Source organism: Vanellus vanellus (assembly GCF_965231255.1).
Source record: "Vanellus vanellus genome assembly, chromosome: 19".
NCBI lineage: Eukaryota > Metazoa > Chordata > Aves > Charadriiformes > Charadriidae > Vanellus > Vanellus vanellus.
In genome coordinates this window covers 7,619,842-7,645,271 of record NC_138924.1, presented here as the reverse complement: position 1 = coordinate 7,645,271, position 25,430 = coordinate 7,619,842, and the positions used below count along the sequence as shown (strand labels likewise).

Here is a 25,430-nt window from a genome sequence, read left to right as displayed (position 1 = left end):
TGGCCAGTGACTTTGTATCAGCGTAGTGTCTTTTGAATAGGCAGTGATAAACATCTCTTAATTTTCAGAGGCTTTGTACAAGTTCCAGGTGTTTGTGTAGATAGTAACCTTGAAAGTCAGGCTCTTTTTCAGAGCTGTCTTTGTCTTATATTCGGAAATGTGTGTGTGCTGCTGAGCAGATTTGTTTGGGGTCACACCAATCCTTCCAGGTAAAATAGCGCTGGCCACCACTCTTGCCAGTGATGACAAAATGGGAAACATTCTGAAACGAAGGTTCCGCGAAATTGTACAGAACAGTACAACTGATTGGTGTGTAGTTGAAAGGAGATGTGTTGTAACTGAAGATAAAGTTGGTGCTGTACAATTCCAGGTCCTGTTGGCAGCAAACACTAACGGCTGGAGATCTGCATGCTAATGAACCCATGAAAGATAGGGAGAAAGCGGCCGCGGCACTCCTGCCAAAGTGCTAATTCTTACCTTGGTTATGAAGATCAAGTGTCTTGTTCGGATTTAAAAATCAGTTTCTCTTATGCTTACAGTAAAAGGTTGAAGAATGTGGTCATAACTAGTCAATTAAAATGGCATTCTTTAGCGCTTCCCTGGCTTTATGCGAAGACCCAGGAAATGCTCTCTGCTTGCGGAGAGGCCAGCAGTGCAGGAGCAGCATTCATCAGTCTTTGTTAGTGCAGCGAGCTGCCTTGATGAACAGTTCATTAACCAAGAGAAGCAGAATCAGTCTTTTAATACACTTGCTATAGCAGTTAGGCCCTGACAGCGAGCAAAAAAACTCAGGAGGCTAGTCTGAGAGCTAAAACCTTGCTGCTGGTCTGAAACTAATCTTTTCCCCCTCCTTCCACAGGCCTTTGGGTAGCAGCATTCATTAAAATCCTTCTCTAAGCTGTCATTTAAGAGCACTGTGTAAGTAGGATCTCATGGCTGTTGAGCAGAGAGCTCAAACAGAACGAGCGGGACAATAATGTACACGCTTAAGAAGAAACCTGTTCTGACTCTACTAGGCATCCTCAAGATTCACCGTGGTATTAATTGTTTCATTGTAAAATGCGTTAAGTTTGAGGTAACAGTTAAAACAAATAACCGGAGGCGTCTGGCAGCGCGTGGATCCCTGGCACGCCGCGCGTGCATTGGAATGGGGCAGACGTGTTTCCAGCAGTTCAGGCACGTTCTTCGGTAGCTTCAGAGGGCTAAAATTCACTATGAACAAATCAAAGTCTGTGTTTTTTTTTTTTCCCCTGGGGTGCTGGGAGGGGAGGGGGAGTGGGCCAGATGAATCCATACTCGCTGTAGCTGCAGATCTAAGAGCTCGATTTCTAGCAGGAGTAAAACCTGAGCTGCTGCAGGATCCACCTTAGGACTCGGAATGGATTTACGCTGCAGCAAGCACACGGGGATCATTTGTTACTCTCCTCCTTCCACCCCCCTTTCCCGCTTCTATTAGCAAAAGATTAGTTTGGGGCGGGGGGGAGTTACTGCTTCAGCCAAACATTTGAGGCTTCATGTAAAGCAGCCAGTAGTTGAGGCTTTGGTGCTCTCGTCTAGAGCCTGATCTCTTGTTCATCCAAGTCCTCCAGGAAATGAGAAACATAAGCTGCAGGTATGTTTGTGCATATATGCAGAGCGCTGCGTTTCTGGAGCGCCTGGAACACGGAGGCCTCTGAAACCCTGCGCTCCTCCTCAAAATGGCTGCCAGATGTGTTGGCTCTACTGAATTCCCCGGAGCCTGACACCACAAATGCTGAGGTTATTACCAGTTTGGTTCTTGCTGTGTTCTTCCTTCAGTCTTCCAGGCACAGTGTTGCAAGACCGAGGGTGACCCTGGATGGCCGCAGTACCTGCGGAGGCTCTCTGTTGGCACGCTGGCGCGCTCGGGGCAAGGCTCGCCGGGACTCTGTTTAAACAAAGGAAGCGTGTTTGTTTTTACAGCTCAAGCTTGGGAGCCTGGGCTGGGATCCTGTGCCATTTCCCTGTGCTAGGAGCGAGATTCTGGAGGAAGGCAGCCTCCTCCCTTTGCTGCAAAGCACAGCTCTTACTGGCCAACAAATAGGCATCTTATCCTCTCTGGCTTGTCAGTGCTGGAGACTTCGTAAAGCTTAACTTGGATTTGGTTTGATATTTGTCTGTAGGTGCAATAAATAGCATAAAGACTCCTGAAGTGAACCGCAGTCTGGCTGCCTGTGCTCGCGAGGCTTCTTGGGCCGGTCTTGTAAGCTCCTTGCTGGTGTGGCCGCAGTACTGCTTGATCACTGTGCAACCGAGTCAGTCCCGGCCGGATCCCCAGTCAGTGGGAAATGGAGCTTCCAGGTCCTGGGATAGTGCATCTCTCTGAGTGCTCAGCACAAGAGAGTAGACTTGCTATGCAGCTGTCTCTAGCATCAGTGGGCAGAACTTTTAAAAGTATATCTTAAAGCCACGCTGCGTGGTAACTGGCTGTTTTTCTGACAGCATGTACACTTTTCCCGCAACAGTCAGCGGTTTGCTGAAATAACAAATCTAAATGATAAAGAGGTGTTGGAAAGTGCTTGAGCTAGTAGTAGGATCTGTAAGGAGAGCGTATCACCTAACATATGCTGCTCTGCCTTTAACGGAGGAAAAAATGTTTCTCAAAATAGTCATCCTTACTCCTTCGTCTAATTTGGTTTATTTCTAGCATCAAAAGAGAATGTCGTTTCGATGTGATGCAGCTTTTATAGTAAGTGCAGATCCATACGAGTAGGATGTATCTCATGCTTCATAGCCAAGGCAAGCTGTATATCGTGACACTTTAAGAGTATTTGGGTTGTCTTAAGATAGAAAGTGGTTTCCACCATTAAGTAAGTGTGCCCAAGGATGGAGTACATGGGAGGCAGTGGGTAGACTTCGTGGCAGCTTGTTCAGTTGAATTGCACTGCAAATTCAAGGCATGGAAATGCCAAGATATGAGTGTGCTTGCTGCACTGGAATCTCTGTAGTCTTACATGGAGTAATCAAGTTATTTAAGGAGTCATTGGTGTTAGGGGTGAAGGTATGTGCGTTGCACACAAGTGAATCTTCCATTTATGTTTGCTGTTCAATTCTAAGACTATCTTCTGAAACTATGGAGTGCGCTGCATTGTGGAGATGAGGTGGGTGTCAGGGAAGACTAGCTTCTTAGAGGCGTCTTGCTAAGTGGATGTATGGGGGAGTGAAATTGGGCAGCATCACCGTAAAGAAAAGGAGGAAGTGCCTGGGAGCAGAACCTGTGGAGCTACCCTCACTCAGGCTGCGTGTGCATGAGAAGAGGCGTTCCAGAAATAACAGTAAAGCATTGCTTTGTATTTCTCTTGTAGCAACCCTCCGCTCAGCGAGGAAATGCTGCCTCCGGGGGAGTGGATGTGTCACCGCTGCACTGTACGCCGCAAGGTAAAACCTCTCCTAACAGTCATGATCCCTGACCTTCCGACTGTCCGTTTGAAACGTGAACCCTGTGTTTTATACCTTCCTCTCCCCTTAATGTGTATGTATGTATGTACCACCAGAGTTGCTCTTTGTGCTCACATTTGTGAAGGGCTTTTTTAGGAACAGGCTTAAAAAAAACTAAGGGGTCTTGATGAGACCCTCCTGGTATTTTTAACCTCTCTGGTAGGAACCACAAAACACAAAACTGAAGTGCCTGATATGTTCTTGTTAAGCTGTGCCTCTTTAAATTGTTTTCCTTTCCCCCCACTTCTGGAAAGGCGGCAGAGCTGAGGCACAGATGGAATGGCTCCCATGGTCGAGGAGGTGAGCTGTCTGCAGGCGAAACAGGAGTCATGTTAATGCAGCTGTGGCATCAGGGTTGTGATTCTGGTTAGTGTGTGTTTTTTAGAAGTGTGACTTCACAGCAGTTGCACATCAGCAGAGGGTGAAATCACAGTGAGTTATGATTTCCTGGGCTGTTGAACAGGATGGGGAGGAGATGATTGGGTAAGATTGTGGCTTGTCTTTTTTTTTTTTTCCTTGATGCTTTTTCTCCAGGAAGCTGTCTTGCACAATGTAAACATCTTATTGCTGTGACTACGTAAGACTGCGTAGCAGAGGGTTTAGAAACTGCACCAAACTATCTAGAAACTGGTCCCTTGAAGTGACACCCAAAGCAAATCAGAAGAAAACTGTGTTCTCAGCCTTTTGTTCCTGAAGTGATTGCCTTATTATGTTTCCAGGGTACTGTTCTGCCATCTGCCAACAGTAAAAATTAAGGTCACAAAATTAAAAAAAAAATAACAAAATTAGCCAAAAAAGAGAGAGGAAGAAAAGAAAAAAAAAATCCCAACTTTTCTGTATTAAAAATTGCCTGATAACACTTTACTCCCTTTACAGACCGTTCTAGTGATGAAGTAGATTGGTTCATCCATATTGGATGTCTGGCACTGGAGCAGTGCACAGTTGCCCGTACTGGGCCATGCAGCGTCCCCTCCTGTTGCAAAATGGATCTCGCGGTGATTGAAATGTATTGTTTTCCTCTGCTGTAACTCCCCCTGCCCACCTTGTTCAAGATTCCTGTCATCAAGAGATAGCAGAGTGTCGTTTGTATGTTGTGCTTGTATTCTCAAGCTGACCTTCTTCTTCTGTAATGGGTTTGGATGCACTGCCGGGGTTAATAGATTGCTTTGACAATGAACCGTGGAGTTTCTCCGTGTTGGTTAGCAGAGTAAACTGAGTTGTCTGATTTGTCAAGTACTTAGGGCTAGATGCTGTGAAACATTGTCCTGATCTGGACTCAAATATGGCTATCCTGAAAGGAGAGAGATGCTAATTTTCTGCCCCATACTTGGTTCCCTTCAGCTGTTTTGTCATCTGTACATTAGCTGCAATCAGATTGCTTTTGCTGGGTCAAGGCTTTAATGACTTAACAGGGGAAGTTGTAGTAAGTGGCTCAAGTCTTTCCAGATGCTGTTTGTCTTCGATTGCATATTTGTCAAGGTGATGTGCTTTGTTTGTGGTCTCCATGATAAGCCTGCCTATTCATGTCGTGCAGAAGCGAGAACAGAAGAAAGAGCTGGGGCAGGTAAATGGATTGGTGGACAAATCTGGGAAAAGGACCACCTCCCCCACCAGTGACGCAGACCTGTTGGACAGGTCTAGCAGCAGCATCAGGGCTAATGCGCATGCCAGGATCTTGGAAAGGAGAGCAAGCCGGCCTGGCACTCCCACATCCAATGCCAGCACGGAGACCCCCAACTCAGAACAGAATGATGTCGATGAGGACATAATTGACGTGGATGATGACTCTGCCATTGCAGAAATGGACTGTGGGCAGCCCCAGCTGAAGCGACCCTTTGAGCTTCTTATTGCTGCTGCCATGGAAAGGAACCCAACGCAGTTCCAGTTGCCGAATGAACTGACCTGCACCACAGCACTTCCAGGTGAGCGATGGCTTGTCTAGTGTTGGTGAAGGTGTCCACAGTTGCATCCTGCTGCCATCTTGCCCGTCTTTCCTCTTGACTCCTTGGTAGTTGTGGCTCCACTGATGCTCACTGGTGTAAGCAGAGCGTGCCGAAGTACCCCTGGTCCTCCTCCAGCTGTCCAACAGCAGGTGGCCTTTCAGATGTGAGCTGTGGGGACACTGCTACTACACAGTACACCTCTATCGGCACTTCTGATAGAGGCTTGTTGTTGTCACCTTAGTCCAGATCATCAATCTGAAGAAAAAAATTCCAATTGTCAAAATACTTGATTTTGATTTATGGTAAGATAATCTGGTAACGAAGTAATGACTTCATGTGTAGGATGTCACTGAAATGATTAAGTATAAAAGATGCCCGCCGTTAAAGACAGCCTCTGTTGCTTAACGCTAGATTTAGTGGTTGATAAGGGTTCCTTAAGCAGCTCTTTTTGCCTTTTCTGTTTCCCTCTGCCTGAGATGATTATGTGTATCTACCAGAAAGCAAATCTCTGCCATGTGGGTAACCCGAAGCCTTTTAAAATTTACTTTCAGGTACTAGTAAGAGGAGGAGAAAGGAAGAAACCACAGGAAAGAATGTCAAGAAAGCACAACACGAGTTAGACCACAATGGTTTGGTTCCCTTGCCGGTGAAAGTCTGCTTCACATGCAACAGGTACTTGACTGTTCCAGGGAAGCTGTTCGGTGTAGCTGCACCCTTCACAGGAGCAAAGTTCTTGCTGAAAAAAGTAGATGACCTGTTCCCTTCCCCATTCTCCTTCATTGCTTGCTTACAATCCTCTAAACAAATGGGGGAATAATCATTGTTGCTAAATGACAGATGTTTAACCATGGCAAGTGTAAGTGTGGCATCTGCGTGTGGTTGTAGAGGGTTTTAAAATGTAACCTGAAGAGAGTGAGCCATCTTGTCTTCAGTATTTTTCTACTAAGAAAAATTCTGAAGTGGTGGTGGTTTAGAAAATGGAGATGGTCCTTTGTTTATGGTTCATGGAGGAAGTATGCAAGGAGGTGACCTTCAGGAAATAGAAATCTACTGAGAGAGAGATGTAAGCCCAAGGCAAATTGGAATATTGTTTTCAGATTTACTATTTCAGCACTAGTACGAAATACTGCTGTTTTTTATAACTGCATAAAAAAAATGCACAGATAAATCCCAATTCAAAATGTCAGTGGAAACAAAAAACTTAATTTCGGGAACCCAGTCAGAGTGAGTTTCTGGAAGTGGGCTGGAGACTCAGGTGGGCTTTTGTGGAGAACAGCTGATGACTTTGTTGTAGAGTGAAGGCTTCTTTGTTGTAGAGTGAAGGCTTCCTTAAAGCCTAGGGAATCAGATGTAATGGTTTTCTGGAGTTTGAGACTTGTTTTGAGAATGTCTTGTTGAAGTAATTGTCCCAACTTCACACAAGATTCATTTGAGGAAAATTGTAATAACCTAAATCTGGGATTTCCTTTTGGTCTCTGAATTTGGCTCTAAACGAAGCCACTCAGAACTAATGCACAAGGTCAACTTGAAAAGTTGCTAATAAGAATCTGACAGGTGCTTACAGCTTTCCAGCAATGGCATCTCTTTCTGCCCGAGGACCTGTTTTGCACCGGGAAACCCTCATGTGCATGGGCAAGTCCTTTTGCCTTGAGTGCGTCTTGCAGAAGGTCTATATGGATCGAGTTACAAATCTGAAGCCTAATTTTAGGTGCAAGTAACATAGTGCAGGGGAATTGGTGGGGGAAGATAACCTGAAGTGGTTAGCTGAGCTTGCCTGCGTGTTCGGTCTACACCCTATATTCTGTACGGGAAATAAAATATGGCGCTCTCTTTGCAGGAGTTGCAGAGTGGCACCTCTAATTCAGTGTGATTATTGTCCACTCCTGTTCCACATGGATTGTCTGGAGCCACCGCTTACTGCCATGCCTCTGGGTAGATGGATGTGCCCAAATCACATAGAACATGTGGTGGTAAGCAGGACTATGATTGCAGTATGGTAACCGGATGCTGGAGTGGAACCTGGCAGGTCCATTAAAGGACAAAGTACAACAAATGTAAAACAGCTTCTGAGCTCTTATTGCTCCCTGTAACGCTTGTAAAGCTTCTGCAGCAAGCAACACACTCTCCAAAGGAATATGATGCTGCTATCTGCAATAAAATATAAAGGTGGGGGAACTCCTTCCTGTACCTGAAGCTGACAGCTCAGACTGTGGCTCACTGACAGCTTGTCTAGTTTTCGGACTGGAGTCCTTAAGATCTAGATGAGCTTCCAGAACTGTGATACAAAGCAGCACAGTGCTACAAATAGGGGAAGTAATTCTTTGCATGCTTAACCCAAAAAACTTTCATTCCAAGAGGGAGTTTTCATTTGTGGAAAAGCAGTGTACTTGAGACTTAAATACTCAGGAAACAGGGGGCTGAAACAAAGGGCTTGTGCCCAGACAAACCGCTTCTGAGAGCATTGATGCTGCTTAGTACGCCTCTAAATGCTTTTGTATTCATCTCCAGCAATGTGCCCTTTAACAGAAGTGGTTAGCGCTGCAGGAAACAAATAGTCTAAAGCTGAGCTGATGCTGTACTGCCAGTGCTACGAGGCATTATGAAAGTCTTAGGGTACATTAGAGTGACCCACAGATCCCTAACTCCTGTGGCATTATCTGATCACCCAGCTGAACCAGAAGAACTTGACCCTGAGTAATCGGTGCCGAGTATTTGACCGGTTCCAGGACACCATATCTCAGCACGTTGTCAAAGTGGATTTCTTAAACCGAATCCATAAGAAACATCCTCCGAATCGCAGAGTTCTTCAATCAGTAAAGAGAAAAGGTTTGAAGGTATGTGTAAACAAGTAGGTGTCAGTGAAACGTCCTGTGTATGTATTCCAGTTAGTGTATGTATTCCAGTTTGGAAGGGAAACCAGCACGCCCTGTAGGCACAGGCTCTTGGGGCAGGAGGAAGAGGGTGGGGTCTGAATGAATGTGTTGGTGAGAGGTCTGGGAATCGGCAGTTACTTTTCACTACATGTAGGATTTAAGAAGCTCTTTTTCCACTATCCATAAGGCTCAGCTATTGCAAGTAAGCCTTTAAATCTAGCACAAGCATAGAAAGTACAACACACAACCTCCTGAAGGTGGCCCTACAGTAAGAATTGGAGCTGCTGCATGTTCTGTCTTAAACCCCAAAGAGTATTTGCTGCCAGAACGTCTGAAAAATGCCATACAGGTTTCCCTTCTTACTTGGCTTTTTTTGCATGACTACATCTATGCTGTAGCCACCACGTTGTGCTGAAGTCATGCCTGACCTAAGGGAATAAAACCTATTAATTTCAGCCTAGCTGCATCAATTTAAAGTACTCAGTCCTTGAAACTTCTAATGTATTGTCTGCAGGGTTCCTTTGGGTCAGAAAGCAGCAAACACGAAGCGTAGTGCTGGTTAGGCGCTTTGTTTAACTAGTCATTCTTGAGTAGTTTTTCTCACGTGTGATCTTCTTTCTCTACAATGTAGGTTCCTGATGCTATAAAGTCCCAATACCGGCTTCCACCCCCGTTACTTGCGCCTGCAGCAATTAGAGATGGCGAGTTGATCTGTAACGGGATCCCTGAGGAACCCTTGCAGAAGCACCTTTTGAACACTGAGCACTTAGCCAGCCAGACAGAACAACAGGAGGTAAATGAAGTCAAATGCTTGGACTGTCTGTAGTTGCTTTGGTACAAAGACCCTCTTCCATTTCAGTCATGAGCAGAGCAGTTGTCTAGGAAACCAGTCTCAAAATCATGTCTGAAGGTGATAGGTTGTCTTGTCTTTGACACCCTTGCCCGTTAAAACTTCATTTTGGCTTTCCAGGTGAAATGTAAAACTCCCCATTTGACACTTCAGGGAAGTGGTGAAATAGCCTTCTGGCCTTAAGAGTGGCATCGAAGGCTTTCTGTCTAGATGTCATTTTTATTTCCTGGCTGAGGGAAAATACTTTCCACTTTGATTATATAAGGCTGCTCTCTTGACACATTTATTTGTATGTTAACGTCACATTTCTGAGCTGCTTTTTATTGCTGATTGAATTGGACTTTTAAATCAAGGTCAAATGAGTGTTTAAGTCTTGTATGAAACTTCTTGCCAGATTCCACAATGTGAAGGCATGTTACTTTGCAGTCAGTGGTGTAGTCGAGTCCCCCGTTAGCTCTGGCGGGGTTCTCCTGTGTGGCAGGTGCACATTCACCATGGAACTTAAAACTTTGAATAAATCTTTTGGTCATCCCCTACTTCGTGTAAAAGAAAAGGTGCTCCACCCCAGCTTTGGCAGGTGACTTCCTGTAGCTTGAGGTAGATCAGCATGTCTTTCCAGCATGCTACAGAGTAAGCTGGAGGATTGTGTTTGGAGAGCAGCCCATATTGGTGAAAGATGTGCTTGTAACTAGCTGGAGAGTTGCAACACTTAGCAGGTGAAGAGAAGGAAAAGTTTGGAGGTGAGGAAGTGCATCTGCTGCTTTCTCCCTCCTTAAATCTCAGCTCCTCTGTGTACTGTCCTCGGCACAGAGATAAACCGTACCTCATTTTGGTTGCGCTTTTGTACCTTTGGACACAGTTTTCTCCTGATTCTAGATGAGCATCAGAGCAGATGCTGTAGTTCCAGGCCGCATCTGAGCGGTCAGCAGCACAGTGAGGCAGCTGCATTTCATCCAGCTGGGTGAACGATGGAGTAACTGTTGAGGTTTGGAGCACTGTCTGCCTGTGGGGCTAACCTGCACCTTTTTCTTCCTCCCAGTGGCTCTGTAGTGTTGTTGCGCTCCAGTGCAGCATATTGAAACATTTATCTGCTAAGCAGATGACTTCGCTTTGGGACTCTGAACAAACAGAGAAGGCTGATATTAAGCCTGTTATTGTGGCAGACGGCTCACTCGCCAACCCTTACCAGGCAGCTGACAAGGCACCCACACCTTCCCTCTATTCCATGTCATCCTGCACCTCAGGGATTACCACCCAGAATTCCTTGAGCTCCTCGCAATCCCAGCAGACGTTGTCACAGGAAGATGTCAACTGCAGCTCTTGTATAGACAAATCCAAGAAGGTGTCTTCTTGCGGGACTTCGAATGGGCCGACGGCCTCTGACATTAAAGTAAACGGTCCTCATTTCTATGGCGTTTCGTCCGAATCTTCAGCACAGTTGACTGACTCCCAGAGGCTAATGGCATCTGGTAACACAATACCTGTTTTGTCTCATCGGCAAACGTGGCCTCGGCCCCTCACGCCCCCAGCGACTTGTGGACTTATGAATCACACCGTTGGAACCATTGTCAAAACAGAGAACGTAGCAGGACCCGTTTCTTGTGCACAAAGGGGTTCTGTGCCGGTCACGAGTATGCCTACGTCCATATCGAGCTCCTGTGCCAGCCTGGAGACCACCAGCACTTTGCAAAGAAAGAATGTGCAGACACAGATAGGACCGCCACTGACAGCAGACCTGCGATCGATGGGCTCCCCTCTGACGGCCACGAGGGCTCTCACCCCTCCGCAGGCTGCAGGAGATGGGATCTCTGCTGTTGGGGCCACCAACAGATTCTGTTCACCAGCACCACCTTCAGGTACGTGCCGAACAGCTGAGCTGGGCCCCCGGAGCTGAGAAAGTTTTCGGTCTAAATGTTACTCTGAACCTCAAGGCCGTAGCAGTATCCCCTCATTTAAGTGGTACTTGGGTTTTCTGTGGAGAGACAGGAGAAGTTTCTCAAGCCTCCTCTGTCTTGGGTCCCTTTGTGGGAGCCACGGGATGTGTTTTTGCTGGCTGCACATACCTGAGGGGAGCTCTGTCCTGAGAAGCAGGATGGTAAATCAGTTTAATTCTGGAAAACGACAGTAGTTTTAAATTATAAGTCTTCAGCTGTGCAGCCTTGATGTTGGAGAATACGGACTTGGGAAGCTATAGTCTGTGTACTATCTGCTAGTCTGATAATAAAGAGTAGTTAGGGATTGAATATCTGTGTCCTGAGTTGTACCCAAAAACCTTGCTGTTAAAGTGCATATACCCACTCTTCAGTATAAAAACATCAAGTCAAAGATGCTGACAGCTTAAAGTCAGAGTTACTGCCTGTAACTCAAATGTTGCTGGAGTGAGCTTTCACTTAAAGCATTCTCTTTCTCTTCCCCTTCCCCACACCAGCTCAAAACTCAAACTCGTAAAAACCCTTTGTGCAGGTTGGGTTTGAAGCAGGCGCTGGAAAGCGTGCGACAGAGCTGTCTGTCACTCCTCTTGCAGTTCCTAGCTGCTCAGTGGCAGGGGTGCGTGGAGTGGCTGAGATCTGGTGATTGCAAGCAACATCTTTTTATTATTCTTCTTAAAATTCCTTAATGAGTATCTTTTGAGCTTTACCTTATGTCCCCCGAGTACTTGGCCTCCTTGCTTATTGCTGAACAAATTTGGTTACTCTGAGGCTGCTAGTTTGACGGTGCCCTGCTTAGAAATGCAAGGCTGGGTGAAGTTTTGGTAGAGGAAATGAGACCATACTATAGAAAACTTCTTGCTTGTGGTTTGAAGAGCGCTGCAAACCCTATGTAATTTTGCAGTTACTTAAGATGTTAAGTAATTGCTTTTGGTGCAAAGCTTGCTTTGCACAAAATGCAGATTAAAACGTGATTTTGATGCAGTGTCTCTTGGGAAAGGTGTAAATATTTAGATTTTCCATCTAACACGATGTGTATATATATTTATAACAAATCTTAAATTATGGTGTGCAGGTTTTGTTGCTGAGTACAAAACTACAAATCATTCATGACCTTTTTTTTGCCATAAATTTCAGGCTTATAGTAGTTCTACTTCTAAGCAAACCAACTCAAGAAGATCTCGTATCAACAACGCATTAAAGGGATTTTGTTTCCTGCCATTTGTCGTTGCTTCTTTCAGCTGCATGGTCACTGCCGAAGCAGTAGGATTTTATTTTGTAAATAATAAAATCTGCTTATGACTGTCACATTTTTACTAGACAGTGAAGTACACCCCAGACTTGATAATCGTGCAGAAATTAAGATGTGGCAATTGTAGGCTTTATGCATGTTCAGACCTAGATGAGCTAAATGGCAAACATCTCTAGGTTTAGTAAGCTCTTCTAGGTCCTGGGGACTTGGTGCTCATCTTTCCAGTCTCTGTAGGACATCACTTACGCTCCACCATTGCTGCTGCTTCAAACAGGGAGTAGGAGCTTAAATGTACAGGTCCAGAATACCTCTAACAACTGGAGATGAGAGGCAGAAGCTGGCAGTTGGCTCTGTGTTGGAGGCACGCGCTAGTCCTTCTGCGAGGAGAAGGCAGCTAATGGCCTCTAATTCAGGCCTTTTTCAAAGCATGACTATGAGCAAAATTAGTCATTCTGAGCAGCTTGGAAGTGCAGCCTGAGGGCTGGGTGCATGGCTCACGAACGTCACAGTGACATATCTTTTCTGCACCATCTTTCTCTGTAGATGGTAAGGTCAGTCCCAGCACCTTATCCATAGGAAGCGCTTTAACTCTACCCTCATCACTCACTTCAAACTCTGCAGCTATGTTGGACCTCACCAGTTCCCTGAAAGCATTTATGGACGGTGGTGAGTATTTAGTTCATTATCGGTCTCTACTACCCCTGTGTGTTTGCTTCCCTACAGCATTCGGTCTCTGCTTGAGGAAGAGTTGCAGAGATAAAAGAAGGGTTGCAGTCAGGTGAAGGTGGGGTTGGGTATACATTACCTTAAATATGTCACATGCTTCCCTGCTTATAGTGTTGCCAAGGCAGCAAGGCCAATGAATTCTTTCTGCCTGAAGCTTTTCTGGGGAACGATCACAAAGCTATTGCACGGGCTGCTTTCCAGGTGGAATTCACATGCAGAAACATGTAGCCCTGCCGTGTTGTGGTGCTAGCTGCCATCCAGAGCTGGTCCCCACGGATGCAACGTCCAGCAACAATAGATCTTGTAGTCGAGCAGTCGCCTGAGCAGTGATGCTCTAACGCGTCAGTTAATATTCTGATTTATTTCTGCATCTGTCAGTCTTCTCCTAGACTGGCCCATTTTTTTTCCTTTTGTTGCACTTGGCAAGAAATGCCAAACCTTAGCGGAGCGACTTTGGGAGGAGGAGACTGCTGAACAGCAACCATCACTAGTGTAGCGAGGCTGTTGCCAGAGACTTCTACATCTGAAGAACAGCCTTTCTGGCATTGCCAGTGTGACCCTCTTTTCTTGGGTGAACCCCAGCTGCTCAGCCTGCCCAGACTACCTCTCTGCTATCGGGAAAGGCCATTACAGCTCTGCTTCTTCTGCTTGCTGTTTTAACTGCTGCTGATGTGGAGAAAGCTCTTGGAAGAAGAGGTTAACCAGCCTACTTGCTGCCAGAAAGCAGACCTCTGTAGAGCTTTACAAATATAAATACTTCAAAGCTATCAGTAACAGATCTGCTTTAAAGCTTGTTAATAATATTGTCTGAATTGCCTTGTTTGGTTTAATTGATGCTGCTACAAAAGCTTGTGACTCAAGAATGAACCTGTAGCAGCTTCAAAGGTGGTTATGGCTTTCCTCTGTAATGTAGGGTTAAACTTTCTAACTAGATAATGGAGCTTCACAAGAAGGATCCAACCTGCTGCCCAAAGGGGCACGATGCCCACCTCTGCAGACCTGTTCATTCTGAACCAAAACAGCAGATTTTCAACTTTTATCAGCCCTTGTTCCCCTAAACTTCTGCTTGCTGCCTCAGTTGTAGCTCTCTGGCCATGGCTGGCACTCTCCTCGCACACTGCTCGCAGGAGATGATATGAAGTGATAGGTCCCCTATATGTAAGATTCTTGATGTTGCAAAATTTGTCAAGTCTTTGCTGTTGAAGCAAATGGCAAGTTTGAAAGTGGAACAGTTAAATCCACTGCAGCTCAGATTGCACCGTTTCCATGAATAACTTACTAATTGCTTTTTGTTTATTAACAGAGATTGAGATAAATATGCTGGATGAGCAGCTGATCAAGTTTCTGGCCTTGCAGAGAATACATCAGCTCTTTCCTTCCAAAGCTCAGTCTCTAGCGAGCAGTGTCAGTTCCCATCAGCAATCTCCTGTGGGAAACCACACTGAAGGTAAGAGCAGCCCTAGAATAGTTGGTTTATGTTGAGCTTTTTGGCACTCCCTTGCCCATTCGTTGAAGGTGATCTTCCTCTTCTTCTGGTATCTGTCTGATGCTGCCTTTCACGTTTCTTTCCTCTCATCCCCTGCTCTGGATATCCACTGACCAGAAACTCCTTCAGGTCCCTCTACTTAATTATTTACAAATTATGGCAATGAAAACACCTTCAGTAGCTTCTGATTTTCTGCTGGAAATCTCTAGTGAAGTTGTGTTTTATTCATTGTAGAAGTACCAAGAGATGGGAAGGTTCAGCTGCTTTTGTTTTTTCCCCTCACCTTTGAGATGGGCAAGAGAAATACATGAATTCCTGCTCTCTATTTCTGGACAAGTTGCTTGCGAGACAAGCACACAGACTGGAGGAACTGGGGCACAGAATTTATGCGTGACATTGTCACTGCCCATTCAGAACAATGTCACTGTCAAGCTGAAACACTAAATGCAAGTAATGCAAATAATGGAAAACAACTTGCGCTTCTGTTGGAAATCTCCAGATTCCTGAGTTCAGCATTGGCTTTGTTTATGGTCGCTGGTGTTGGCATGCTAACACCTAGAGCTGCAGGGGAAAGTGGCTTCCTGATCCTCTGCATGCAGCCAGCCCGTTTAATCTGCTTTCAAGCACTAACTGGACAACCTTGTTGCGGGAGCAGTTGTCTGCTCCCCCTCTGCTAGCCTTGGGGGTAAATATCCACTCTAAGATCTTTGGAAGTCTGCTAGCAGTCAGTAACCTTCTTCTGAAACTCTGTGCTTGCCTGCTCGCTTGCTGCTGTAGCATCGCAGCATTCTCTAAATGCTTTGTCAATCTTCTTTTGAACACTGCTGCTGGACACAGCACCAGGCTGTGATACGAGCTGCGTTCCTGTGCTGCTTGTAACAGACGAGTTCTGGAAATTCTTCAGCAGTCTGCCTTTCAAAAGGCAGATCGATGCTGTCTTAACCCATCACCCTTTTTGGGCAGGAACGATGCATCAGGCTGACTGTTTAGCATTGCTGATGAAATATTAGATCCAAAACCTTTAGTAAGCCATACTGAGCCAGCAGAGCCAGGCAGCTGAAAGGACTTGTGCTGGGCAGAGGTGGGAACCTGCACGTTTCAGCTGCGTTGTGCTGCACGTCCAGTGATGCCACTCAGTGTGGCCAATGTTCTTGATGTAGGTGACTGCAAACAATCTCTGGTAATGATTGTGTTCTGTTCTTTGATTTCACGCTCTTGGTGTAAAACAGTCATGCAGATGTAGCATCAGGAGGGGCCTAAACTCTGCTTACAAGGGGCTTATCCCCAAAAGACAGCTGCTGAAATACTGGCTAGGCCTGTGTGGTCCAGAGTTTGATATCTGTTTCACAGGAGATGGTTTTCTGTCCAGTTCATGTGGGTGTGTGAGAACGTGTGATTTGAACTTGGCTGCCAGGGAGCTGCTCCAGAGGCTCAGCCCTGGACCAGCCCTTGTCGAGTGTGCCATAGGGACCGACCTGAGGGTGGAGGACTCTGCTGGGTAAATGAGCCTGTCCTGGGAGCTGGGAACAGCCCTGTCTGTTCAACCCGTGTGTTTTTCCTGCAGCTTCACTAGAAGTGAAATGGCAGCTGTTAAGTTGGTGACATTCACCACCACCAATTTTTTTTTAAGTGGCACTTTGACAGCAAGGCTCGGCTCTTTGATTACCCAAAGTAGAAGAGATTAAGAAAGAAGCTAGTGGTAGGAGGCTTGCGTTTTCCGCAGTGTGGCTCCATTGTGCACACTTGCTATTAACGTTCCCCCAGTTGCATGGCTTGTGTGGGTTACTGGAGAGAGCAATTTTGTCTGATGACTGGCAAAAAGATGTTTAATGCACAAACATTCCTAGAGGGTTGGGTATTGGAGTTTAGGCCAAAGCTGACTGCATCCTCCTCAGGATCTGTGCTTTCTGGAGAGTCTAGCACTGGGGACACTGGGGTCAAGCAGCCTTTTTTAGCTGATAACATTGTTCAAGTAATTTCTCTTTATCTTGCAGCGCAAAGAAAGGAAGTGCAAGCCCGGGCGGTGTTCTATCCTCTGATGGGCTTAGGGGGTGCAGTCAATATGTGCTATCGAACCCTCTACATTGGGACAGGTGAGTAGCATTTCCCTGCCCTGACCTTTCAGAGTCAGAGTGGTTCTCCATGACCCTCCCAAAGTGTTTGCCAAGTGGGTGTTGAAGAAAACGGACCCATTGTGCTCGATTGTACTGGGATTCTTCGTTACCGAGAAATGTGGAAATTCCTTGTCCACTTGACTCTTTGTGGGGTTGCACCTTTGTAATGTGGCTGGTGCCACAATTAGCGGAATGGCTGTCCTGGAGATTAATGCCTGACTGATGGAGAGAAGATTTACAGTTTGCTTGCAGGTTTCATTTCTTTCTGCTTAGATTCTTCTGGTGCTCTGGATAGACCCAGTAACTGTGAAATGTTCTTCAACCTTCACAGAGCTGCTAGCCTTCCCTTCCCCCACTGCAACTTTGTTCGGTGGCTTATCGCAGCATTATTCATGCAGTCCTGGGAGCGAGGACAAAGGCAGTTGCTCCCCTGTTGTTTTGCTAATTGAAGTTTAATTCTGTCTGTTGTTCTCTGCTGCCTGACAGTTTTGGGTTTGGGTTGGATTTTTTTTCTGAAATGAACTGAGCCTGTTTTGTCCTCCCGATTGACAGGAGCTGATATGGATGTGTGCCTTACAAGCTATGGTCACTGTAACTATGTGTCTGGCAAACATGCCTGCATATTCTATGATGAGGTGAGTGCCTGAGTGGTTTGTTGTTTTTTTTTTTATTTATTTTTATTATTTGGCATGCACAGCAGCAGGAGCTGGAGATGCAGGCAGCAGGTTGTCTTTGTGTGGTGCTCCTTTGTGGACTACAAAGTAAGAGCTGGGGCTGTGAATGGTTTCACTCCAGCGAAGGCTGCGTCAGCGTTTTCTGTCATACCCTTTTCTGAAGCACAGAGCTCTGCCAGCATGATTTCTCTGAGCTAACTGCCTGTGGACAAAGACTGACCACAAGTAAGCACTGTCACTGCTGGTGTCTAGGGAAAGAAAAAGTCATAGAAACGGTTTGATACTTTTTTTTGATCCAGCTGTGTTGTTAATAAAAGCTAAACTTTGCATGTCTACATCGAACCTCAGCTGGGACAAACCAGGCAACTGCTCCGAGTCTCTTGCTTTCAGGTGTGATGGTGGTACAAAGTGTTCGTGTCCATCTGCAGTGTATAAATTATTTATTTAACTAAAATTTCCGTTAAGCTCTCAGCATAAACAGAGGTCTACAGTTGCTTCTTAACTACAGTCCAGAGATTAGTTTGTTCTTGAAGTAAATAGCCTGGCGGGTCTGCCAATAAAAGCGCCGCTGGAGATGTCTCTTAGCATGGAAACAGTCTTTGAAGCAAGATAGTCTTTTATATCACCATTTGTCAAACAGCTACTGAGCAGGATCCGGGATTAACCCGCAGTCGGCTTTAGCCATTCCTCCAGTGCACTACAAGCTACAGAACACACTCGATAATGGGATCCAGACCTTAAATCTGTGTTGAAGCATCTCCTCACAGTGGTCAATCCTAAATCAGGCTCTAGGCACTGAACTTCTTCCATACTCCAGAAGGCCTCCTATGGCTGTGGACTCTCTCGAGGGAGAATTCTCCCTCCTTAGCTCTGTCTGCTGTTTCTGCTTCTGGCCATTGGCAGCTCATGCTTGGCCTTGGCAGTCTAGCAGGTTACTTGAAAACTTACCCTGTGCTCGGGGAGTTTTCGTAACTTGATTAAAGCTCTGTAGTCCCTGGGAGACAAGGTCTTCAGCCCTCAGGTGATTCCTGTGAGCCAACCTGAAATCTCCTCCACTCCATCAACATCCTCTGCAAAGCTCAGTTGAGCATGATGCTGCTTGTGTAATGCTGTAATGTCACGGTAACGTCTCCTGGCATTTCGGTGTCTGCGAAAGGCCTGTAAATCCCAGACTGTCTTGATCTTGCGGCTGCTGCAGCATGCTAGAATCCCTCTTGCCATCTTGCGTCTGCTTTCCAAAGCACACCTCTTCCCTGTGAGGCACAGGTCTTGGGCCAAGTTTGCATCTAGTGTGCCTGTTAAAATGGTGTGCTCGCTTTGTGAGAATCAGCTTGAATCCCTGTTTCCAAAAGATCTGTTGGTCCAGTGGGTAAAACCCGCTTCTCTTCAAAGCTGCTTTGGCCCTCCTTCCCTGCCAGGAAGCATCCTGGGAAGCAGCTCTTGCTGGAAGCCAGCTGTTCCGTGAGCATGAGCTCACGAGGTTCAGGTTAGTGGTCTCTGAAGCTGGAGGATATTTTAACTGCTCTTATTTAACCATCAACAGCGGTAGGGAGAGCGTGGTTGTGTTGTGTTTCAATGCTCCAAAGGGGTAAATCAGCAGAAGCCTTTCTGACTTGATGTCTCAACTCCCTCCTCTTCCTCTTTTTTCAGAATACAAAACATTACGAGCTGTTGAACTACAGTGAGCATGGGACGACCGTGGACAACGTTCTGTATTCATGTGACTTCTCAGAGAAGATGACACCCACTCCTCCCAGCAGTATTGTTGCCAAAGTGCAGAGTGTGATAAGTGAGTGTTGAGAGAGCACCAGCCCCACATAACACCACGGGGAGCTATTGGGGGGGAACAGGAGCGGGTGCAAATCAATTCCCTGTGGGTGCCCCTTGTTCTGCAGCAGCTGGTGCACCTCTTGCAAAAAGAGGAGCCTCTCCATGGGCCTTGGCCTGGGTTACACAAGGCCTTCCTCTGCGGAACTGGGGAGCGCCTCAGCCCACAGAGTGCTCCCCTGTGAACCCCACTCCTGCCTCCAGCGCTGGAGGTAACCAAGCTCAGGGTCCCTGCCTGACATCAGCTGCAGCAAGCAGCTGGTTGAGAGCTGGTCTGAGGGCTTTTCCTCATGCGTGTCCTCCCCTCCCAGGCTGCACGAAAGCCATCTGGGCTGTGCTACAGGCACCCCATCCCCACACAGCTTACTCCTGCTCTCCACCTGACCGGCTGCCTCCTTTTTTGGCTGTCAAAAGAGATCTGTAAATAAATGCCTCTACATTTTCGGAGCTGTGGGGGCATTCCTGTTTCCCTTTATCAGCTGCTCACTGCAGACAACTAAAATGCCTCGTGGTTGGAGGATCTTACCCCTGAGGCACCTCAGCAGTAGCCCCTGTTGATGAACACAAGTTGCCACTGGCCTGCCTAAATCTTACATGTTTGTGTTTTTTCTTTTCCAGAACGACATAAAAGCAGAAAACAGGAAGAGGAGCCGCATGAAGAAGCCGCTGTGATGAATTCGCAGGCACAAGGGCAGCATCGGAAACCCTGTAACTGCAAAGCCAGCAGCTCCAGCTTAATAGGAGGCAGCGGGGCTGGCTGGGAGGGGACAGCCCTGCTCCACCATGGCAGTTACATCAAGCTGGGCTGCCTGCAGTTTGTTTTCAGCATTACCGAATTTGCGACCAAACAGCCCAAGGGGGACACTGCCTTAGTACAAGACATGGACTTGGAGGAGAAACTTTCTCTGAAACCCCACCAGGTGCCCGTGCTGCGGTCCAACTCAGTTCCCTAGGAATTTTAGGAAGAGAACTTTGGAGTAAGGAAAACACCCTCAGACTCTTGCAATGCAAAAATGTACAAACCGAGGTGGGATTTTCTATGTCGGCCCAGAGACTGTTCACACGCCGTTTGCATGAAATGAAGAACGTTTAACTTTTTTTAATTTTTCTTTTTTGCTCAAGTTTTAGGGGCATTTGCACATATATTTGTACTATACATTTCATTTTAAAAGGAAAACTGCAGTGAGAGCAAGACACGTCAGAGCGAGGGGCGACCGCTGTCTGACTCAAGGACTCTCTCTGACAGATAGTTCCCATGCAGTTGTAAAATAATCAGAAACTTGTTCTATTTTGTGCCAGTGACAATAGTTTTATATTAAAAGAGAAATACAGTTTTCATACAGCAAATCTATACAATATCATTGTTTTATTTAATGTAAAGAAGCGCTCTTCTTCCTACAGTTATTTTTCCCATCCCTCCCTGCTATGGTTGCACTACAAGTAGCTACTGTGTATTATGGGCAGTGAGAAATGAGTTCTTTTCCTGGTGTCCATCCTATTTTTATTTCAAATAAGGAAAAGTGTTGGATTCTGTGTAAATACATCAGTGATGGCATTTTTCAATGTTTTAAAGCTGTGTACAGTGCTACATGTGGTATGACGTTCCTCAAATTGTCTATTGTAGCAGATCGTTTGTCGTAACCTGTCTGTCTCTTTTGTTTATATGCCACCTCCCTGCAGCAGAACAGCTAGTTCCACTGTACATAGTAATTGTAACGTTTTAGACTTTACAGAAACTTTCCTGTATTCTGTATATAAAAAAAAAATACTTCACATTCTGTTTTCTGACTGTCTGTCTTAACTCTTGTCACTACAACCTGGGGCTTCCCCAGCGTGTCTGACCTGCAGAAGAGGAGCCCAAGCTGTGGGCAGGGGCTATGCCTGGATGGAGGCATGGGGGAGGATGCTGGTGGTCCAGGATCATAGAATCATCTTGGTTGGAAGGGACCTTTAAGATCATCGAGTCCAACTATTAACCTGACACTGCCAAAACCACCACTAAACCATGTCCTCAGCACCACGTCTGCCTGTCTTTTAAATACCTCCAGGGATGATGATTCCACCACTTCCCTGGGCAGCCTGTTCCAATGCCTCATCACCCTTTCTGTGAAGAAATTTTTCCTAATGTCCATCCTAAATCTCCCCTGGTGCAACTTGAGGCCATTTTCGTCCTATTGCTTATTCCTTGGGAGAAGAGATGGACAACCCCCCTCACTACCCCCTCCTTTCATGTACCTGTAAAGAGTGATAAGGTCTCCCCTCAGCTTCCTTTCCTCCAGGCTGAACACCTCCAGTTCCCTCAGCCACTCCTCATCAGGCTTGTGCTCCAGACCCCTCACCAGCTCCATTGCCCTCCTCTGGACATGCTCCAGCACCTCACTGTCTTTCTCGTGGTGAGAGGCCCAAAACCGAACACAAGGATGGGTGACTGTAAGGTCATAGAATATGTTGGGTTGGAAGGGACCTTTGAAAGTCATCTAGTCCAACCTCCCTATAATAAGCAGCGACATCTTCAACTTGATCAGGTTCAACCTGACCTCGGATGTTTCCAGGGATGGGGCATCTGGGATCGGGGTGAGAGAGGTGGGATTTGGGTCTAGGGGTGACAGCGTGCACCCCTCGCCCTTGGGGCGGCGTGCAGTGCAGGAGCCACCTCTCTCGGGCCTCGCGGCACAGGAGACAGGTCGCAGTCTGGATGCTGCGCTGACCCACACCGTTCCCTCTCCCCATCTTTCCTCCCCTCCTGGTGTCCCGAATCCATTGAGTCCCTGGACAAAGAGGCCTTTGCCAACCGCTCCTCTCCTCGACTCGCCGCGTTCTGTCCCGACAACCCACCGCTTCGGCTGCGGAAGGAGCGGGAAGGCCCTTTGCCCCCTCTTCCCCCGCCCCTCCTTCCTCCCGGCCCCGGGGGAGGCGGGGGCCGGCAACCGGGGCGGGGCGGGACACGGCGGCGACGGTGCCGGTGGTGGTGCCGGTAGGGCGGTGGGATGGGGTGGGCGCTGCTGGGTGCCGGGCTACTGCTGGCCCTCTACACGCTGCTCCGCCACGGGCTGCGCCGCGTCCCGCCGCCCCTCTCCCGCCCCGAGCTCCGCGGCCGCACCGCCATCGTCACCGGTGAGCGCCGGGAACGGCCCCGGGAACGTCCCCGGGTACGGCCCGGCCCCGCGCTCACCGCTCCGTTCCGTTCCGTTCCGTTCCGCAGGGGGAAGCGGCGGCATCGGGGCGGCCACGGCGCTGGAGTTGGCCCGCGGCGGGGCCCGAGTGGTGCTGGCGGCCCGCAGCGCCCCGCGGGGGGAGGCCGCCGCCCGCCGCATCCGCACGGTGAGCGCCGCGGCACCGGCAACCCCCGGGACACCCCATCCCACCACCACCACCACCCCTCTCCCCGGGCACCCTCGGGGGACCCCCAGGCACTCCCATGGGTCAGCCCTGGAAATTGCGTGGGCACACACCCTCCCCATGGCACCTCTCCAAGCACCCCAGGGGACACCCCCAATGGGCATCCCCAGGAGACCCCCATGGCACAGCACACACCCCCTCCCCCAGCACCCCAGGGATACGCCAAGTCCCATGGGGGACGTGGGACATCTCTGGGCATCATATGGACACCCCCATGGACACCTCGGACACCCGCAGGAGACCCCCAGGACACCCTCGGGCACCCCCAGGGCACTGCCCAAGACGCCCCCCATGGGCACTCCCAGGACCTCCCAGGACACCCCCATGGCACCCCTCCTGGCACCCCAGGGGCACCCCCAGGACACCCCCATGGTCATCCTCATGACTCCCCCATGGCAAATCCCTGGATATCACATGGGCACCCTCAGTACACCCCCATGGGTACCCTTGGGGAACCCCCAAGACATCCCTGGGCACCCCCAGGAGACCCACATGGCACACCACAGTGACACCCCCGTGGGACATCCCCAAGCACCCCAAGGCATGGGCACCCCTGCACTGTGGGGACTGCATAGGCACCCCCAGCCCAGGCAATGGGGCTCCCCCGCAACCCCCCCGGCACATTGCACCCCAGGGCAGCCTGCAGCCCCCCTCACCCTGGGCCAGATTCAGCCCCCAGAGCATCCCCCCATGCCCCCGACCAGATCCAGGCCCCACCCTGGGCAGGGTGCCCCCCACCCCGGCCTTCCCCCAAGCTGCGCTGTGCCCACAGGAGACGGGGAACCCAGAGGTGCGGTTCATGCAGCTGGACCTGGCCAGCCTGCGCTCCGTCCGAGCCTTTGCCAGCGCCTTCCTGCGCCAGGAGCCCCACCTGCACCTCCTCATCAACAACGCGGGTGAGTGCTGGGACGCCCCCCCCCCGGTCCCTCCTGCACCCCCAGGGCACCCACCATGGGCTGCCATTGCCTCCTTTGCAGGGGTGAGCGCCGGGGGCACTACGGAGGATGGCTTCAGCCTCTGCTTCCAGGTGAACCACCTGGGCCACTTCTTGCTCACCCAGCTGCTGCTGGAGCGGCTGCAGAGCTGCGCGCCCAGCCGCGTGGTCATTGTCGCCTCCCGAGCCCACTGCGCTGGCCGCCTCCACCTCGACACCTTGGGCCGCCCACCCCCTGGGCCGCTGTCCGCCTTCCAGGACTACTGCGACAGCAAGCTGGCCAACATGCTGCACGCCCGCGAGCTGGCCACGCGCCTGCAGGGCACCCAGGTGACGTGCTACGCTGTGCACCCAGGTAGGGACCCAGCTCTGCGGCATGGAGCTGGGGACGGTGGGACGGGGTGGGCTCACCCTCAGCATGTGCCTGGGTCGTTCTCTGCGCAGGGCATCCCTTTGTGTGGGGTGTCCTCTGCACCATGCGTGCTTTGCAGGGCACAGCCCCACGCGCGGCGCTGCCTTTGTGTGGTGCGCTTTGTGCACGGTGCAGCCTCTGCATAGGGAATTCCTGCACGTGGAGCATCCCCTCGCACAGACCATCCTTTACATGGCATTTCTGTTTGCACGGGGCACCCATTTGCATGGAGCAATGCACATTGTCCCTGTGCGTGATGCACTTTTTGCACAGAAACAGCGTGTCCCCTTGCAGGAGCACCCCTTTGCACAGTGTCACTGTGCACGGTGTGTCCCCTTGGACAGTGTCCCTTTGCATGGCATGTTCCTGTGCATGGTGTGTCCCTATGCACGGTGTCCCTTTGTAATGTCCCTTTGCACAGTATCCCTGTGCATGGTGTGTCCTCATGCATGGCATGTTCCTGTGCACAGTGTGTCCCCTTGCACAGCATCCCTGTGCACTGGTGTGTTCCTTTGAACAGTGTCCCTGTGCACAGTGTCCCCTTGTGCACGGTGTGTCCCTGTGCACAGTGTCCCTTTGCACAGTGTGTAGCCACGCTGCAAGCCCAGATGGGGCACAGGCAGCACCGCCGGGGGAGGCCACAGCAGAACTGCCCATGCAGAGGCCACCCTGGCATGGCCATTTCCATGTCTTGCAGCACAGCAACCAGCTCCCGCGTGGGCCTTTTCTTGCTGGCAGCCAGGGTGTGACATGGCCACTTCCCTTTGCCCCAGGGTTCGTCAACACAGACCTCTTCCGCCACACGCCGCTCTGGCTGAAGCCACTCTTCCTGCCGCTGGTTTGGCTCTTCTTCCGCGAGGCAGCCGAAGGTGCCCAGACCTCCCTGTACTGTGCCACACAGGAGGGCCTCGAGCGCTTCAGCGGCCGCTACTTCGCCGATTGTCACCTGCAGGAGCCGTGGCCACTGGCCCGCGACGACCGGCTGGCCCTGGCGCTCTGGGAGGCCAGCGAGAGGCTGGTGGGGCTGGGGGTGGGCGAGGGGAGCCCCTCGCTGGCCCCTGCTGCTGTCGGGCAATAAAAGTGACAGTGGTGAACAGGAGGGAGACGGCCGTCAGCACCTGCACCACATTGGGTGGGAAATGGAGCCAGAGGAGGCAGAGCACGGCCTGAACGGGGGCAGCCTTGCACGCCACCTGCATAACACAGAATCACAGACTGGCAGGGGTTGGAAGAGACCTTCAGAGATCACCTAGTCCAACCTCCCCTGCCAGAGCAGGGTCACCCACAGCAGGTTGGACAGGAACACGTCCAGGCAGGTTTTGAATATATCTCCCGAGGAGACTTCACAACCTTTCTGGGCAGCCTGTGCCAGTGCTCTGTCACCCTCAAAGGAAGGAAGGTTTTGCTTATGTTGACACAGAATTTCCCGTGTTCCAGTTTGTGCCCGTTGCCCCTTGTCCTGTCGCTGGGCACCACTAAACAGAGTCTGGCCCCATCCTCTGGACATCCGCCCTTTGGATACTGATAAGCATTGATGAGATCCTCCCTCAGTGTCC

The 25,430-nt window shown here is 49.2% G+C and overlaps 2 protein-coding genes across 5 annotated transcripts in view; both read left to right on the top strand.

Moving 5' to 3' along the window:
* PHF12 (PHD finger protein 12) overlaps window positions 1-20,897 on the top strand; it is a 32,655-nt gene extending 11,758 nt beyond the window's left edge. For 2 of the 4 annotated variants that reach the window (XM_082493014.1, XM_082493017.1), the window contains 13 exons: window positions 3,324-3,396; window positions 4,991-5,378; window positions 5,951-6,071; window positions 7,237-7,369; window positions 8,069-8,233; window positions 8,904-9,065; window positions 10,162-10,978; window positions 12,846-12,968; window positions 14,332-14,475; window positions 16,509-16,607; window positions 17,181-17,263; window positions 18,953-19,091; window positions 19,748-20,897. In XM_082493014.1, the coding sequence (XP_082349140.1) occupies window positions 3,324-3,396; window positions 4,991-5,378; window positions 5,951-6,071; window positions 7,237-7,369; window positions 8,069-8,233; window positions 8,904-9,065; window positions 10,162-10,978; window positions 12,846-12,968; window positions 14,332-14,475; window positions 16,509-16,607; window positions 17,181-17,263; window positions 18,953-19,091; window positions 19,748-20,082 (2,782 nt within the window). In that variant the 3' untranslated portion in view covers window positions 20,083-20,897. The remainder of the gene's footprint in view (window positions 1-3,323; window positions 3,397-4,990; window positions 5,379-5,950; window positions 6,072-7,236; window positions 7,370-8,068; window positions 8,234-8,903; window positions 9,066-10,161; window positions 10,979-12,845; window positions 12,969-14,331; window positions 14,476-16,508; window positions 16,608-17,180; window positions 17,264-18,952; window positions 19,092-19,747) is intronic. The other 2 variants (XM_082493015.1, XM_082493016.1) reach the window with 2 other exon arrangements.
* A 1,184-nt stretch (window positions 20,898-22,081) lies between these two features.
* DHRS13 (dehydrogenase/reductase 13) lies at window positions 22,082-24,963 on the top strand. The gene is made up of 5 exons (XM_082493253.1): window positions 22,082-22,243; window positions 22,332-22,450; window positions 23,301-23,424; window positions 23,506-23,817; window positions 24,648-24,963. Exons 1-5 carry the CDS (start codon window positions 22,117-22,119, stop codon window positions 24,950-24,952), a joined length of 987 nt encoding a protein of 328 aa, XP_082349379.1. The 5' UTR covers window positions 22,082-22,116; the 3' UTR covers window positions 24,953-24,963.
* The last annotated feature ends 467 nt before the right edge of the window (window positions 24,964-25,430 follow it).

Bases quoted from the DNA above. Each gene is read 5' to 3' on its own strand.
- DHRS13 (XM_082493253.1), top strand. From the start codon at position 22,117: ATGGGGTGGGCGCTGCTGGGTGCCGGGCTACTGCTGGCCCTCTACACG. The intron at 23,425-23,505 runs GTGAGTGCTGGG...CCTCCTTTGCAG, and splicing joins CCTCCTCATCAACAACGCGG to GGGTGAGCGCCGGGGGCACT. The intron at 23,818-24,647 runs GTAGGGACCCAG...CCTTTGCCCCAG, and splicing joins GTGCTACGCTGTGCACCCAG to GGTTCGTCAACACAGACCTC.